Source organism: Trichosurus vulpecula, chromosome 5 (assembly GCF_011100635.1).
Source record: "Trichosurus vulpecula isolate mTriVul1 chromosome 5, mTriVul1.pri, whole genome shotgun sequence".
Classification (NCBI taxonomy): Eukaryota; Metazoa; Chordata; class Mammalia; order Diprotodontia; family Phalangeridae; genus Trichosurus; species Trichosurus vulpecula.
This window is the reverse complement of record NC_050577.1, coordinates 272,223,406-272,241,587: the sequence shown is the minus strand read 5'-3', so window position 1 is coordinate 272,241,587 and position 18,182 is coordinate 272,223,406. Positions and strand designations below refer to the sequence as shown.

The window sequence follows — 18,182 nt, the reverse complement described above, 5'->3', positions numbered from 1 at the left end:
TAGAAATATCCCAGACAAGGAAGTGAACATCTTGTCTAAGGTTGGATGCAACTGAATGCATAACAAATTGAAAAGGACTCCTCCCTCTAGAAATCACCTCCAAAGATAAAAATCTCTCTCAGTTGGGGAGCTAATAGAATTAAAGGTGGATTCCCAGAGTGCCCCTCCCCAACGACAGCCTGACAGGGAGGTGCAGTTGGCAAGCTGTGCCCTGGGACTCATGCTGCCCTGGGCACTGTCTACCTCCCATATGAATTATAGACTTGGCCTCTTGGTGCTCTCTCTTGCAGCACCTGTATTGGTTTGTAAGGGACAGAAGATTTCAGGGGAGTTTTCCCACCATAGTGAGATGTTACAAATTTACCCTGGAGTCTGAAGCTAGAGCCAAGAAGTACAGGGGGGAGTGGATTAAGTAGAGATTGAAAATATTTTTTGTTTCTGATATAATGGAAAATGTTCTGAGATTAAACCTCTGAAGAACAGAGTTCTAATCCCAGCTCCACCACCAACTCACTGAGTATCGATAGAAGAGTCACTTGACCTCCCTCAGTTCATTTACTTGCTGAGGCAATGTGGTAGAATGGGGAAAGTAATGGATTTGAAGTCAGAGGTCCCAAGTTCAAATCCCACTTAGAATAATTATGACTTGTAGTAGTTAATCATTTAAACACTTAACCTCTCTGTACCTCAGTTTCCTTTTCTGTAAAATGATGCAGTTAGATTATAGTCTCTAAGATCCCTTTGAGCTCTCTGTCTATGATTCCACAACCTACTAAAGTCACTTCACAGGACTGTATTGAGGATCAAGTAAGATACTAGCTTTGAAATACAGGAAGTGCTAAACTAAGGCAAACTATTTCAATTACTGTTTTGCAGATATCTGGTTGTAATGTAGTTCTTATCTAGATCTTGGTTCTATATCTTGACTGAACTTAGTACAAAAGAAAATTCCAATCTTAACTCTTGTTTGCTATATGGCTTTGAGTAAATTCTCTGGGTCCTACTTTCCCCAAATAGAACATAAGATTCCTTTCTCCTCTGGCCCACACTCACTCGTGCTCCTATTCGTTTCCTTCATCCTGCCCATCAGTCCCATTTTCAGATCCTGCTCCCACAGGCCTGCTGCTGAGTCAGATGATACTAGACAGAATTTCTCAGGGAGGCTGGGTAGTTGAAAGTATGGTGAGGTGTGTCTGGGAATGAAATCTCTTATCAATATCAATTTTGTTTCTGTTTGGGGTGGATTCAGTACCCAAATTCAATCTATATTTTCCCTCTAGGGGAAAAAAGTAGGTTGCATCTTTCATGTGACTGCAAAGAAATACGGTGTGAACCAACAAAGTATTTAGTATAAAAGGGGTTCTCCCCACCCCCAGCCTCTCCATTCTTGAGTTTCAATAGCTACCTCTCTAGGAACATGGGTTTAAAAGTCCTTCAATCGAGGAGTGTGCTGGAGCCAACTTGAACCTGCTCTAGCTGATTTTTAAATTTTCAGTGAGAGCACTTAAGTATTTACCAGAACCCACTCTCCACCCATAGCAACCTTCTCATTCTTCAACTCACTGACTCTTCAACCCAGACACTACCTTTACCCCACCCCTCCAAAAAAATAGCTCAATATGCATCACCTACATCTTACCCTCAACTACCACTGAACCTTTCTATTATCCATTCTCCCACCCGGTATACCCTTTTTCATTTCTCTTTAGCCATTTCTGCCCTTCCTATCTTTCCATACTCTATAAAATTCATCCTTCAGCCCAGTCTTCCCTAACTCCCCTCCCCAGGACTAAAATCTAAGAGTTCTATCCAGGTCTGTGTCTTTATGTGTGTTTGCATGCCCTAAAACATGCCCCATCTCTGATATCAGGCTAGAAGTTCTCCAAAAGTGAGGACTAATTGTTTCCTCCTCCCTTTGGATTATACTAGCCAGAGCAGCAGGGCTACATGTACCAAGGGAAAGTATTTCATAAGTGTTATTGTCTCTTCAATAATAGGTGAGACCATACCTGCAAGTGATTCAGACCCAAAGGGGATCTGATGGGATCAGGGATGAAAAGTCCAGCCAAACAGATTGATATACAGAATGGTTTATTGGAAAAGCACCCAAAATGTCAGCCCTTTGAAAACCAAGCCTCAACAACAAAATGGAACCAATGGCAATACAATGCTAGCCATTCTTTTCCCAAGAGGGTGAATGTACCTAGATGCCATGTTATCCTCATCAGCAGCAATGAAAGGAGTTCAAAGCTGGGAGTGGGGCAAAGAGAGAAGGAAGTGGTATTACCTCGAAATAAGGAAGAAAATGAAGGTAAGTCCATGTCTTGGGAACTAAACCAAATTCCTTGTTTCAAAGCCAATATGTCCATACCCTCAATCCCCCACTATCCCTTAAGACTGCTTCAAGAATCTCATTAAAGACTCCCCCTGTAGGCACACAAATATCCCTTATCTGGAGAACTCAGGCAGGCAGGAAAGGCAAAGCAAAGACAACTAGAAGGCTAAGCATGGTTTCAAAATACCAGTTGCATTGACAGAACTTCTAGCAGGACATCTGGAGATTGTGGATGTCTATGGGCATATGACTAGAGAGCAAGGCAGAAGCAGAACCCAGTGGCTGGTATCCGTTGTTCTCTTTCCTCCTATTCCCAACTAAAAGTCTTCCTTACGGAAGCGAGGCCCATCACCAATGGACCCTTCCCCATGGGAGTATTATTGCCTATCCCAAGGTAGGCCTCAGGATTAGGATGGCCATTTAGATTGTTTTCAACCTCTAGTATGGGCAGGAGATTCTATGGTCCCCAAGAAGAGTGAGGAGTTAATTAATTACATTCCAAGCACTATGTGTAGGGAAATGGCAGATAATCTCTTCTCAGGCAGTGCCTACCTTACAAATAACTACCCAGAAGTAAATGTTCATGCCTGTGCACTAAGTCAGGTTGTTATACAAACTATGGGCCAAGGAAAAGAAAAGGCCACTGAGGATCCCAACCTCTGGAGCTGAGACACTTGATACAGTTACAGTTACCTCTCAGTTAACTTCATTGGGGATTCCATGAAAGCTCCTTTTCTCCATCACAAAACTAGGCTCTAGATCTCAATAGATGGGCTCAAATGGGAGAATAGTGAGGTCAGGCATGACCCATCTATGTCTGAGAATTTGTGTGCATGTCTGTCTTTCTTTCTGGCTGACTGAGCCAGCTATAAATGAATTTTAGATTATCTATTGCTTGGAATCAACCATATATTACTCCTTTAACTTCTTCTTTCCTCCGCCCAAGCCCATTTCCATCCAGCAGTGCAATTCTACACACCTAGGACACCCCACACACATTGACGCATGACCAAGGCTCCAATGTATTTACAAAATTGTTGAGGCAAATCACGAAGAGGCTAATGAAAAGGGCTGGGAAAAGGTTTGAGGGGCATTTGAGATCAGAAACTGGCAGCTGTAATTCAAGAAAATTCTGGATGGCTAGAGCCTTTGTCACACTACTCGATGACGTGTCTGCTGGAGGAGTTGGTAGAGGTTCGGATGATCTGCACCCTGGAGGAGCTCAGCCCACTTTTCCTGTTTCTGCTGCTTTCTCCATACCCTCCACTGCTGCTCCCCCCGTAAGCTCCTCCACCACCCGCTCTGGAACCGCCGCCGCCCCTGCTGCCCCCATAACTCCCTCCGCCGCTGAAGCTCCCAGAGCCCCGAACAGAGCTGCTCCCATAGCTGCCACTGCCTCCTCCGTAGCTCCCGCCGCCGCCGGCTCCGATGGTGACTTTACTGCTCTGTACGGCTGCAAAGAAAAGCCCAGACCAAAGGGCTGGTTACAGTTGGTCAACAAGGACGCCACTACGTGTGCTGGCGTCCCTCCTGCCACACTGATCAGTTACTAGTAGCATCCTTCAGGGAGGTCTAGCACCTCCACGCAATCCTCAAGTCCTCCCCCGCCCCTCACCCCTCCCCCACAAACACACACACACTCAGCTACTTACAGATGCTAACAGGGTTCTGAAATTCTCCTGACATCCTGAAAAAACAAAACAGAGGTATGTCAACCAGACCCACAAAACCTGAAATAGAGGTAACTCACAAATACATGGTGCTTTAAGTTTTATAAAACACCTAACATACCATTTCATCCCCATGACGTTCTGTTATGTGTCATGATTATGCCTGCTTTACAGAATGGGAAACTGAGATTCAGAATGATTAGGCAACTTTCCCAGGGAAACACAGCTAGTAAATGTCTGAAGCAGCATCAAAGCCCAGGTTCTCCTGGTCCCATGACACAGCTTCTCAAGAAAGAAATAAGGCAAGTACTCAAAGAAATCAGGGTTGGGTGGAATCATGGGATGTAAGGGAACTTGGACATCAGTTAGTCCAAACCTCTAATGTTATAGATAGGAAAATCGAGGGAGAGGCAATAACTTGTTCACAATTAGTGGTGGAAGAGAGAATAAAACCTGGGTCTCCTTACCCAGTCCAGTGCTCTTTCTTCTCTGTAAGACATAGCCTAAGTTAAGCATTAATTGTTCAGTGTACAACCCTACCCCACCCCCCATCTAGGTAAACTTAGGCTCAGGCTGCTCTTTTTTCATTAAACCTAGAAACTAAGAGAAGAATGTCTTCATCCTAAAGCAGCAAGAGCTGAGCTTAGACCCAAGGAAGTATTTCCTATCAGAAAACACTGGAGAGTTTGAGAGAGGCTGGCACACTGCCCTCTTTCAGGGATCATAAGACACTAGAAAGAGCCTCATCTGTCTGGGAAAGCTTGGAGGCAAGGGGATGGAGAAAATGACCTCCCAAGAGCACACCCAGCTCATTGAGACGAGTCTCTGGCTGACCCCATGCCCACCTAATCTCCTCTCCCTCCAGCAGCTTTCTATAGGTGGCGATCTCAACATCCAAGGACAGCTTGGTGCTCAGCAGCTCCTGGTAATCTCTCAGAAGGCGGGCCATCTCTTCCTTGCTCTGATGGAGAGCTTCTTCCATGTCTTGCAGTTTCTCCTGGGCATCTTGGAGGGCTTGATCCCCTTTCTCCTCAGCATCCGAAATGAGTGACTGCACTTGGCCAATCTGTGCCAGAGAAAAACCAGGAAGGGAGACAATGATGTAGGCGCTTGCATCATTCATGGAACCCTAGATTCTTAGCACTAAAGGGACTTTGGAGGTCACCAATCCAAAGTATTCATTTTACAGACCAGGAAACTGAGACATGAACTGACTCACCCAAGATTGTGCAGTGTCTGGGGAAGAGCTGGAGAAAAGACTTAGAGACTAGATTTAGATTCAGTGAATCTGAAGGCAAGGATAGTTTATACAGATTCTCTTCTCCTAGCCATCATTATATCTTTACACCTACTTCCCTCCCCTGTAGCTCAACAGATGAAGGGGATGCTTTTGATACCCAAGTGCTTTATTCTCTTCCTCCATCCATGTGTGAAATGTATAGTTTGCCTCTCTGCCTTTATGCGCTCCTAAAAGATGGAACTGTCCATTCCCATCTCAGAGGGCGAAGTTGATGGGAAGAGAGAGTGAATAAAGAGAAGTAGGTGACACCCAAAGATATAAAGCTCTCTACTGCCTTTCTAGCTACCCCCAGCCCCAGCCCCACAAGATGGTTTTATCTCTTACCTAAAGACGTGTGAACTCCCATCTCATTTAAACCTCCCATGTTTATACATGAAGCAAAACCACAACCCCAAATCCAATAGAAATAAGTATATTTTGACTTTCACCCTCTGGGATCCTCTGAGTCCCCTCTCCTTCATGGGAAAAATCAAAAATTAATTCCTTCATGTAGTGCCTTTGTGTGTTAAGGTACTCTCCCTCCTGCTTTACAGGGTCACCACAGCTAATTCCTTTGCTGGTATCGCACAGTATATCACCCTTGTCCCTAAAAAAACACTACTCATCAGTCTGAAATAGACTGTTAGAAGGAAGAGAGTCATCAAATTCTATCCTGGAGAGCAAGACTTAACTCTTCTCAGTTCTTGTTTGGGGGCCAGGCCCATTGTCCTGGGGTAGACACTCTAGGAAAAGTATAATGGGAAAATAGGAACATTTCACTAAAATGTATTTGGAAGAAGGGAGACAGGAATGGGCTATTTTCTAAATTAAAGCTGGAAATTCATCCTACCTGTTTCTTCACATTTCCAATCTCTGACTGTAGCCTCTGGATAGTCCGGTTGAGCTCAGAAATCTCCATCTTAGTGTTCTTCAGGTCATCATCATGTCTGCCAGCTGTAATTTGGAGCTCCTGGTACTATGGGCCAGAGACCACATCACACTCAATGATGGCTCACCTTATGTACCTTAAGCCTGAGCCTGGGAATCAGAGCCAATCTTCCTAAGGGACAACCACCCAAATGTGCTAAACAAGGTTGCTTTCAATCTAGAGCTGTCCCCTACCTTTCATAGCCCATCTGAATACTCTTATATCCTATGATTCCCGGGCTCAGATTCTGCTCCAATCAGGCAAACTTGCTCTCTCTCCCCAACCTTCACCGATCTTCTCCCACCTCTGGGTCTTTACACCAACCATTCCTCCAGTAGGACCCTCCCCTCAAATTTTTACCCATGCTTATCACTCACTCTTCCAAGAAACCTTCCCTGACTAACTTAAATGACTCTAGTCAAGCCACTACTCCGTTATCCTCAGCATTTATGGACCCCAATGCACTTAATTTGCATTTTCTCCTTTTCCTGTTTCTCTGTCTTAGACATATGTCCATCTTCCCCTTTAGCCTAGTAGTTTCCCGAGAACAGCAGATAGATTTCTTCTTCCTGCTGCTCTCCTCCAGTGTTTATAGCAGGGGTCTGAAGGTAGAGGACTCTGCATTTGGATTTCTATTATTTTAACCTATTTAACTTCTCTGCTTTTTAGTTCAGTTGACACCACCTTAAGCATATACATACGGGGCATTTGAGAGAGCCTGTTCCACTTTGACCCTTGAACCAAAGTGCAGACAAGGCTTGAGCTGTGGGGCCACTCACCTTGTCCTGGTACCTAGCCTCAGTCTCAGCCTTGCTCTTCTGGAAAATTAGTTCATATTGTTCTTGGACCTCCTGGATGATGCTATCTAAATCCAGGCTACGGTTGTTATCCATGGAGAGAATGACATTGGTGTCAGTGGTGGTAGTCTGCATCTGGGACAACTCCTAGGGGAGAGAGAGAGAGAGAGGGAGAGAGAGAGAGAAAGAGAGAGAGAGAGAGAGAGAGAGAGAGAGAGAGAGAGAGAGAGAGAGAGAGAGAGAGAGAGAAAGCTGCTTACTGGGTGCTCAGCTTTTGCTTTCATCTTCCCTCCAAGGACACTCTCCATACTTCTCCAGGAAGCTTTCCATTGCTAAATCCCTGTCTCCCCAATCCTGCTAGCAGCACTGCCCTCTAACCCCATCCCAACAAGTACATAAAATCTTCTCTAGAGTTTCATTCTGCCACCTACCTGTGTTTCTGTTTTCTCTATCTCTACCCTAGGTGTGTGTCCCGCCTCCCCCAGCAAATTAGGAGCTCCCAGAGGGCAGGAATTATATAGCCTCTTGTCTTTAGTTAACCCCTACCTCAAGAACAGAGACAAAGGTCTTCATATAGGGACACTTAAAGGTTGGGAGGTGTCTCCCCGTTGCCTACCAAACAAAGTATAAACTCTTGATCTTGGCACTCAGGGCCCTGTACAATGTGTCTCCAACCTACTTTTCTAGTCTTATGCTACCTTCCTTCACTGTATTCTGTGTTCTAGCCAAACTGGACTACCCTCCACCTCTTGTTCTCATTTAGTCTTCTTCTGTTTCTGTACTTGTGGTCACACTATCCCTCATCTTTAATCTGTTCAAATCCATCCTTTCCTTCAAGGCTTAATTCAGGGGTCACCTCCTCCATTAAGCTTTCCCTGAACTCTTCCCCAGAGGGAAGAAGGATCTCTCCCTCTTCCAATTTCTCAGAGCCCTTTGTCTGGATCCCTCCTTTACTTTCCTTATTCTCCCATGCATCATAGTTATGTGCGTGCATGTTTTTCTCCCCCAATAAAATATGAACCCTTTGATAAGAGAGCACCATCATATCTCTCTTTGTATAGATGCCTACTCTCTGTATTTTCACTAATAGGTGCTTAATAAATATTTCTTGATTTTATTCTTGGTTATAAGAAGTGATTCTCTGCTAGGAGAAAGAAGAGATATATTGAGAAATGTATATGATATTTAAAATATATATACATATTCATGTACATATTTGTTTGTTGAATTGAATTTAGGTTGAAATAAGTAGCAGACAGGACCACTCCTGATCTAACCAAGATATAAAGTTTGGTTTAGGTCCTTAAAGATTTCCAGAGAAAAGTAAAACTACCACCCTAATCCCAATATCCATCTTAATACTCAGAAAGTTTTTCCTGAGTTTTTTCTGTTATAGAACAAATCCAGTGACATTCCCAAAGAGTAGATGAGGACCTGAGGACTTAAGACTCCTTTTCTCCTGAGAATCATGCCAAATTCATAATTTTAGACAAGAGATGAAGCTGACTCCCTATGGATAGAGACCTTACCGCTTCATACAGGAACTTCAAGAAGTCAGTTTCCTTAAGCAGCGTGTCCATCCTAGACTGCAGGTCAACTCTGTTCATATAGGCAGCGTCTACATCCTGAACAAAAAAGTAGAGATATTTTGACCTCATAGCCATTTCTCAAATGTTGATGGGTAAACTGTGGATTACTCAGACCCCTTGTCTTCCTAACTTCCCAACTGCTGGGCTTTTACCTGAGGGTAGGGATAAGAACTTCAAGAAAGGAATGGAGTCTCAGATCAGTCAGTGTGACCACTTGCAAATAGCTCTGACGCAAGGTCTGGCCTTGGGGAGGAGAAAGTCCAAGGACTTACTTGGCCCTACAAGCAATGCTAAATTCAGCCTGACTCTCGTTAGCTGGGCATGGGTTACCTTGGATCATGAATAATCAAAAAGATCATTAGTGATTTTAATGTAACTCTCAGGAGATAAGAATGAAGAGATTTAAAAGTCTCTCTTTCATATGTCAGGCCTTCCGAGTGAGCCAAGATTCAACTTTTCTCTCCTAAGGAGCTGACATAATTTAAATGTCATTGATACTTCACAGGCCAACTTGTTCATTCCTCTGCCTCCAGGCATCTGACTTTACTCAGGACCATAGCACTCAGAATCTAAGGGTATTCCAGAACTCCCCTCATTTACCTGTAACGGAGGGAAAGAGTGCTTGATTTAGAGGCACAAGACATGGGTTCTAAACTACCTGTGTCCTTGAGAAAATCATTACAGTTCTCTGGGCTTCAATTCCCCTATGTATTGGGGGTGGGAAGGGGTTTGTACTAGATGATGTCAAAGGTCCCTTTTATCTCAAAATCCCATGACTTTACTACTCATGTCTGCAATTCTCACTCTTGGCCCCACCCTCCAGTGTCTCTCCAAATGGCATCTTAGCCCTCTCTGACCACCCACCTTCTTCAGAACGACAAAATCATTCTCAGCATTGGTCCTTTTATTGATTTCTTCTTCATACCTGCAGAGAGAGAGGTGCAAGAAAAATGTGAACGGGCAAACCCTGAATCCTTGAGGTGCCCCCAGATGCATCTTCCCCAGACCGAGGCTGCTAGGTGGCATTCTGGGCTAAGCCCAAGTTAAGGAAGTTCAAATCCAGCCTCAAACATTTACTAGTTGTATGACCCTGAACAAGTCACTTTCGTTCTAGAAACCATATTCAAGTCAATATTACAATTGAAAATGGAAATTAAGGCTCTACTCAGCATCCCTGTGACTCTCCATATCAAACCCTCCCCCCCCCCACCCCGTAGTCACCACTTCTCAATATGTGTGAGCTCTCCCTCTATTAGAATGGAAGTTCCTTGAAGGCAGGGATTGTGTCACTTTTATATTTGTATCCCCAGCGCCCAGAACACCGAGTACGGTATATAGTAGGCACTTATTAAATGCTTCTTTTATCCATCTATCCATTTAAGCCTAGCCTCCTTTCCACTATGGCATGCTATTTTTTTAAAATGTCAATTATAGTTTTGGAAAGTGTGGGGTTACCACTATTAATATATAATTGGGTAATTATAAAACACTCCAATATATTCTTATTACTACCATGACGTATTTATAGATGCATATCTGACTCCAGGACATTTATTCTGATGAGTTTCCTAGGCACATACCATGGAAGGTAGCTCAGAAATGAGGCAAGCTGCAGAGGAAAGCTAGTCTGAGACTCACCCTGGATAACGATGCCATTCACAGGTATCATTGCGCTGTCATTCCCATAACTCTTAAAAGGCTACGAATAATAGCTAACATTTGTATAGTGCTTTATCTCATTTGATCTTCGCAACAACCCCGAGAGGTAGGTGCTCTTCCTGTTCCCGTTTTACAGATGAGGAAACTGAGGCTGAAATAGATTAAGTGACTTGCCCCTATGGTCACAACAGCTATTAAGAGGCTGAGGCAGGATTTGAATTCAGGTCTTTCTGCCTCCCAAGTCCAGTGAGGAAACTCTCTCCACCAATGCACGTCAAAAACCCTTCTACCCCCAAGTAAATGGTCTCTGTGTTGTTCTGCCTCATCACAGTCATCCTTCTGAAGGGTTTCTCTGATCGGTCCTCTGATAAGACACACAGAGTCGTTCTAACTTGGCAGCAGCTGACATAGTCTGTAATCTACTTGCATTGATAATGTGGGGTAACCTCCATGACATGATGGGGTTTCAGAGCTAGTACTTTAATGGAGGTATAGTAACATGTATATAGTACTTTGGGTTCTGAAGCTTTTTTATGTACATTATCTTGTTGCAACCTCACAACTGTCCTGGAGATAGGTAAGACAGGAGGGGTTATATGCTCATTCTGCAGGTGAGAACTAAGCCTCAAAAGGAGAGATGACCTACAGAAGGTCACACAACCAGTACTTCCCCAAAGCCACATTTCCCTCTCCGCCATGGCAGGTTTTCCTAACTCCTCTTACCACCCAAGGCTCCCACACTCACTTTTTCTTGAAGTCTTCCACTAAGTCTTGCGTGCTTCTTAACTCCGAGTCTTGACGCATCCGCTCTCCCTTCAGGGCTTCCAGCTGCCTCCTCAGGTCAGCGATGTAGGACTCTAAGATGGGCTCCAGGTTGTTGCTCCGAGTGGAGGTCTTCACCTGCTGCAGCAGGTCCCATTTTGTCTGCAGTACCTGGTTCTGCTGCTCCAAGAACCGTACCTGAATGCCAAAAGAGCTACTGTAGCCTGGACTCCTGAACTTTGTCATCAGTCCTACAGCTGAACCCCTGAAATGCATTCTGGAAGCTGCTTGAGATCAGTGACTATCTCGCTTTTCCATCTGTATCCCTGGTGCTTAGCACATTGCTTGACCCATAGTAAACATTTAATAAATGCTTTTTCATTCATTCATTCATTTTTTCATTCATTCATTCATTGGTTTCCTGTTCTGTAAAAAGAGTATAACTTACTCTACTTGACAGGGTTATTGTAAGGAAAGTATTTGGTAAACAAAGAAATGTGGGGCATTATTCTTGTTACTGAGGATAGGAACCGTCCACACTATCTGTTCTCACTGGCTACCGACCAAGCCCTCCTCTGTCCCCTCAGTTCTGTATTTTGGGCTATCTCCAGCCCTTGCTAATTCACCTTTAGTCATATAGAGCAGCCAATGACCACTCCCCTGTCTGAGTGGGGTCCAGAATGTGCCCACTTCTCCACATTCTCCTAGGCCCTTCCCAATCCCCATTATCCTCCCTTCCAGCATCAGGCCACCTCCTTCCAAAGGAGCAGGGCTAGCTGGCAAACCCTTTGTAACTGAAGGTGGCAATGGTGACACCCATCTCAAGCAAAATTCTACAACACTTCTAGGCTCAGAGAGCATCTGGAAGCCCCTTTATCTCAAGCCCCCTTATGTTTGAGGGGCTAGATCTTTACTGATTATGGCTTGGAGACAGAAAAAAAAAATTCCCAGAGAGGAAAATCTCCCATGATTCCCTTTCTTGTTTATTTCACTGGGAAAAGAGGTTAAGCAAGAGGCTTCCAAGGGTGGTGTCAGTATGACTTGTTTTTATGGGAGAGTGTTTCCAAAGATACTCTGTGAGAAATTCCAGTTCTCCACAACCTATTTTTATTCTGCAGTTACTCACAGGAAGAACGTCAAAGCTGATAGGGAACTTCAGGATCATCTAGTCTAATCATCTTTTTACAGTGAAGGACAACGAGGCCACAAAGAGTGAAATGGCTTGACAAACATCACACAACTTGCAAATGGCAGAGATTCTAATAGAGATCCATTTAATACAGGTCCAAGTCCAACCTTCGTACAGTGAGTGGAGAGATTAGATCTAATCAACAAAAGAGCCGCTGTGCTTCTATAACAATGTGTGGAACATGGGGTGAGGGATGAGGACAGAGAGAGATATAAAGAAGAACAAACTTAAACCCTGTTATCAAAAACCTTACAGTCTAGTTCATCTTGGGATGTTATCATCCCACTACTTAGCACAAGGTTTTACACACAATACTCAATAAATGTTTGTGGAATGGTTAGAAGTAACAGGAATTTTTTTTAAAAAACTGTTTTGGCCAACAGAGGCATGGATTACAAAGCATATCCACAAAGCAAGGCTAACCTGTCTTCTGTCTATAGCTTAATCACCTGTGAAAGGAGAGAATTTGGTAAAGGAGAAAAAGGAGGAAGAGAAAGAGGAAGAGCAGGGGAAGGAAGAGGACAAGGAAGAGTTGGAGGAGGAAGAGGATGAGGAGGAGGAGGAAGAAGAGGAGGAGGAGGAGGAAGAGAAGAAGGAGGAGGAGGAGGAGCAGGAGGAGCAGGAACAGGAGGAAGAGGAGCAGGAGGAAGAGGAGGAGTAGAAAGTAGTAGAAACCCAAAGTAACCAAGAAGGCAACTTCCAACAGACTTCTCCTTTCCATACACTCCCATGTCCTCCCCCAACCCCTTCTGTCCTATTCTCAGTGTCTGCTCTCCTCTCTCCCAACCCCTCTCTTTGGGATCCTGTGGCTGAAATACAAACACACATGTCCACATTTCCAGGTACAGTTAATAAACTGAGTTGGTTCTCAGTTTGGTCTCTAACACTCTCATGATGTATGGACTTGAAGAAAGTGGCTGAACTTCTCTGGAAAGTGACTGAACCTCTCTGGATCTCTGCTTCTTTATTATACCATAGCCAGGAGGGTGAAAAGAGAATCCTCTTACATTCTGGGAATCCTCCCAAGAGTGGTGCAACAGCCAGATGTTGAGTCCCGGTTCATAGAGTGGAAGGGGAGGAAAATGAAAGTGGTTGCTAGGCTGCCAAAGCGCTTAATGATTTCTCTTCTAAAACCAGACACAAAATGGGATTAAAACTGGTAGTCCTAGGAGGGAGGGGAGGGTGCAGAAAAAAAAAAAAACAATTTTTCCTTTTCTCGTGATTCCATATTGTTGGCCCTCAAAGATCTGAAGGTAGAGACACAAGAAGATTCATAAACCTATGTGGTAACTGTTACATGCAGCCAGAGGCACTTGCTGGGTCAACCATCCCTTCCCAACCTTGCAGGAAAGGGAATGTGGGTGGTGTGGAAAATATTATACTATTTTATATCATTTTTGTAATTTCAATAGACTCAGGGCCTGAACTACTTAACCAGAAGAAAAGCCTGATCCTAACAGTCTCTTTGTTCTCTTGTATCAACAAATCCAGATGGAGCATTTCTTGCTCTGTCCATGGCCATTAAGGGTGAAAACCTTGAGCCCAGACACTATCTTGAATTATGTGACTTTTCCTTATCCTAATATTTTATGGGCATATACTATGTTGTGGAATGTTAATGGCCAATTAAACACAGAGATCCTGGGGTAGTAATTCCAATTGACACTCTGTCAACTATCTAATTTGTTGTATTTACAATCTATTCCATTAAGGAAAATCCTCTTCTTGTATCATGGTTAAACATACATTGGGGTCATAAAAATGAGGTCATACAGGCTTGCTAGCTCTGCTAAAATAACGTATATAAGTTTTCTCATTGCTTTGTTCAGGCAGCCAGAGGTTATACTCTGACTCCTTGTACGTACAAGTAAGCTAGCTCCGCTATGCTTTAAGGGAAAATAATAAACAACATGGATTTTTCTATCACCTAGCTCTGTTGTTTCCTTCAACCAAATTTTCAGGTTTAACAGTGGGAAGACAGGTCTCTTTTTTCTGACAGACCATCACAGTCTTTAAAGCACAGGTCCTTAAACTTGGTGTTCTGGACCCTTTCTCAGGATAATGTCTTTAAATGCATAAAATAAAATATATTGGATCACAAAGGGAAGCAATTATATTGAAGTACAGTTTCAAAAAAATTTTTAAGAAAAAAGTTTATGGATCCCAGGTAAAAAATACTTTCTGTAGAGCTGAAAAAGACCTCAGAGATCATCTAGTCCAAGGTTCTTATTTTGAAGAGGAGGAAAATGAGAGGGGGAAAGTTGAGATGACCCCTAATGTCCCCGTGGATTACGCCCTTTCCTTCTCCAAGAGTAGGGAGGGGGAGGGGCAAAGCTAAAGCATTTCCTAGAGGAGTAACTGAGGCTTTACAGCATTGAATTGCTTCCCCTTAGGTCACAAAATCTGTTGTAGCAGATTAGGCATTAGACTTGGAGTCTGGAAGACCTGGGTTCAAATACTACCTGAAACACTCACTAGCTCTGTGACATTGAGCAAACAATTCAACTTCTCCTGGCTTCAGTTTTCCTAATCTATAAAATGGGTGGGTCCCTCCTGGCTCTGAACCTAGGCTCCTATAATCCATTGCCCGACTAGAGCTAGATAGTCAGTCAGTCAGTCAATAAGCATTTATTAAGCACCTACTATGTGCCTTGCCTTAGGATGCAAAGAAAGGCAAAAGACAATCCCTACACTTGAGGCGCTCACAATCTAAGGGGGGGGCAGAACTCGTTCCCTGTGGGGCGGCCCCCAATCAGCCAAGTGGGTCCCAGGACTTGGCGCCTCCCTCTACCACTTTCTGAACTTGGGAGCAAGCCACTCACCTTGTCAATGAAAGAAGCGAATTTGTTGTTGAGAACTTTGATCTGCTCACGCTCTTGACTTTTCACTCTCTGAAACTCAGGGTCCACCTCCACCCCAAGAGGCTGAAGGAGGCTCTGATTAATGGTCACCTCACGAATGCCCCCTGGGGGACAGACAGGACCAAAGCCCCCAAGGCCAAAACCGCCACCACCCCCAAAACTCCTGCTCCCGAAGCCACGCCCACCACCACCACCCCCAAAACTCCTGCTCCCGAAGCCACGCCCACCACCACCACCTCCAAAACCTCTGCCTCCTCTGCTCTGCCAAAAGCCACTGGCTCCATCCCCCAGCAGGCTGCTGGAGAGGTTTCTGCCACCACTCAGATTATAGAGGCTTTGACTGCTGTAACTGCCCCTAAGCCGACTGTAAACCCCAAAGCTGCCACCACCACTGCCACCACCTCCACACCTCCCACCTATGCGGCACACAGAACCACCAGTCTGGCTTCTGCCACTAAAGGCCCCAGAGGATCTGGCACTGTAAACATGCCTGCTCCCCAGTCCAAAGGCAGACCTAGAACTAAACTGCCGGCTCATTGTTTCTCAAGCATCCAGAGAGACAGGTAGAAGAAGAAGAGGCCCTGTCAAGGAGGAAGAGGAAGAGATCAGAGCAGGAAGGAGACACAACTCCTTTGACAAGAAAACTGGCACTGCACCTTATATATGCAATTGGGCTGGGTCCATTCTCCAACCCTTGGGAGGGGAATAATATTTAGTTTACCTGCCAGCAATGAGTCTGGTTCAAAACTAATACCTAGGAGTTGCAAAAACTCCATTGCAGACAAACTTCCCTAACTTGCTTATTTATCTTTCATCTCTCTCTACCTGTTTAGAGATTCAACTGAAATGATCACCCAGGATCTGGTTGATGAAAACTCTTCTATCATTTCCCCCTAAACATTAAGTCATTTTTTTCCAAGCAACTCCCCAAGAGAGTTGTTTGTTTGGAGATGTGCCCTGAAATCTGGGGCAAGTTGTGGGGGTGCCCGGTCATCCTCCAACACTAATCGAAATGGCTAGGGCTGGGGCTAGTGGGCAGCTTCTGGAACAAGAATCGTAGAGATGTTTGGTAGGTCCCCTCTGCTCTCCTTCCCACCCCACTCCTGTCCTATGTGCTGTTATTACTGCCAAAGCCTTAGATTTTTATCCCACATTTTCTTTGACCCTCAGTCACCTCATCCCCAAAGTGGGAATAAAAACACCGTGTCCATTCCCACAGTTATCGTAAGGATAAAATTACCTAATACACATGAATATACTCTGTAATCAGACCCAACTCTACATAGATCTTGCTTGTGACCTTTAGGAAAGTTCTTGATGTCTCTAAGATTCTCGTTCCCAATAAGTCCCAGCCACCAACCCCCACTTCCACTCACAGTGAGTTTCAATAAGAAATTATCATATATGATGTACTATTGAGAACGCTGGGTGAAGACATCCCATAAATTCATTGTATCCCCTTGACATGCAGCCACCAGGTCTCCACATCCACCTATCACTTTTTTTCCAAACCCTAGTACCTTTCTAGTGGGTTCTACATACCCCGATTATCAGCCACTGGAAGTTCAAGGAAACACAAGTTTATGCTAGCATCCACATGAACCAAATCAAATTAGGAAGGTTAGTCACGTAGTAGAAAATCAGACAGAGCATTTCCAAACCAAAGAGAAATCTCTTTTTGATTATTTACTATTTTGCATTTCCACTGGGGCAGATCATAGAAAGCTGGCTATAGTCGATCATTTATTAAGTATCTACTGAGTGCCAGACACTGCGCTGAACATGAAGGATGCAAGTAAAGGCAAAAGGAGGCTCTGGTCCCTAGGACCTTACATTCAAATGAGGGAGATAATGTGTATATAAACAGGAATATTCAAAAAAAAACCATACAGAGTAGACAGAAGGTAATTGTAGAGGAGAAGGCTCTAGCCACTGCAGGGACTGGGAAAGGCTTTCCTATGAAGGTGATATTTGAGCTGGGTGTTGAAGAAAGATGGAAGTGAGGAGGGAAAGCTTTCCAACGCAAAAGCACAGGAATGCGAGTTGGAGTGGTGTGTTTAAAGAACAGCAAGTATGCCAATATGACTGGATTACAGAGTTCATAGAGGGGACTTAAGTATAAGAAGCCTGGAAAGGTAGCCAGTGAATTTGGGGCCAATTAGTTTCTGGACTTTGGTTTCCTCATCTATAAAATTGGAGTGGGAGTTAGGGGCTTGGACTAACAAGAATGTACTTTCCAAATAGACTGGCAGAAATTAGGCAGAGACCAACATCTCACACCATACACCAACATAAAGCCAATGATGTAAACACAAAATATGATATCATAAGCAAATTAGGGGAGCATGGAAAAAATACCTGTCAGATCTATAGATAAAGGAAGAGTTTATGATCAAACAGAAGGTGGAGAAGATCACAGGAGATAAAATGGATAATTTTGATGACGTGAAATTAAAAAGGTTTTGCACAGACCAATATAGCAAAAATTGGAAAGAAAGCAGGAAACTTGGGGACAAGGATTTTAGAGCAAATTTCTCTGATAAAGGCCTCATATCTCAAGTATGTAGATAATTGAGCCAAATTTATAAAAGTAAGAGTCGTTCCCCAGCTGATAAGTGGTCAAAGGAAATGAACAGGCTGTTTTCAGAGAAGAAACCAAAGATAGAAATAGTCACATGAAAAAAAATGCTCTAAATCACTACTGATTAAGGAAATGACAATTAAAGCAACCCCAAGGTACCACTTCATACCTATCAGATTGGATAACATGATCGAACAGGAAAATTACAAATGCTGGAGGACATGTGGGAAAATGGGGATATCAATTGTGAACTGGGGGTACAATTCTGGAGAACAATTTGGAACTATGCCCAAACGGCTATAAAACCGTGCATACCCTTTTACTCAGCAATACCACTACTAGGTCCGTATCCCAAAGAGATCAAAGGAAAAGGAAAATGATCCGTATGTACAAAATATTTATAGCAGCTCTTTTTGTGTTGGCAAAGAATTGGACATTGAGGGGATGCCCATCAATTTTGGAATGACTAAATAAGTGGTGGTATGTGATTGTGATGGAGTACTATTGTGCTATAAGAAATGATAAAGAGGAT

At 43.8% G+C, this 18,182-nt stretch overlaps 1 protein-coding gene across 1 annotated transcript; it reads right to left on the bottom strand.

Moving 5' to 3' along the window:
• Window positions 1-3,492: 3,492 nt before the first annotated feature.
• On the bottom strand, window positions 3,493-15,606 carry KRT77 (keratin 77). The gene is made up of 9 exons (XM_036759840.1): window positions 15,031-15,606; window positions 11,003-11,217; window positions 9,463-9,523; window positions 8,539-8,634; window positions 6,992-7,156; window positions 6,135-6,260; window positions 4,851-5,071; window positions 3,988-4,022; window positions 3,493-3,788 (listed from the first exon to the last, which is right to left on the bottom strand). The coding sequence occupies exons 1-9, from the start codon at window positions 15,604-15,606 to the stop codon at window positions 3,493-3,495; spliced, it is 1,791 nt and encodes a 596-aa protein (XP_036615735.1).
• Window positions 15,607-18,182: the final 2,576 nt, after the last annotated feature.

Bases quoted from the DNA above. Each gene is read 5' to 3' on its own strand.
- KRT77 (XM_036759840.1), bottom strand. From the start codon at position 15,606: ATGAGCCGGCAGTTTAGTTCTAGGTCTGCCTTTGGACTGGGGAGCAGG. The intron at 11,218-15,030 runs GTGAGTGGCTTG...TTTGGCATTCAG, and splicing joins TCGCTTCTTTCATTGACAAG to GTACGGTTCTTGGAGCAGCA. The intron at 3,789-3,987 runs GTAAGTAGCTGA...TTTTCTTTGCAG, and splicing joins TCAGAACCCTGTTAGCATCT to CCGTACAGAGCAGTAAAGTC.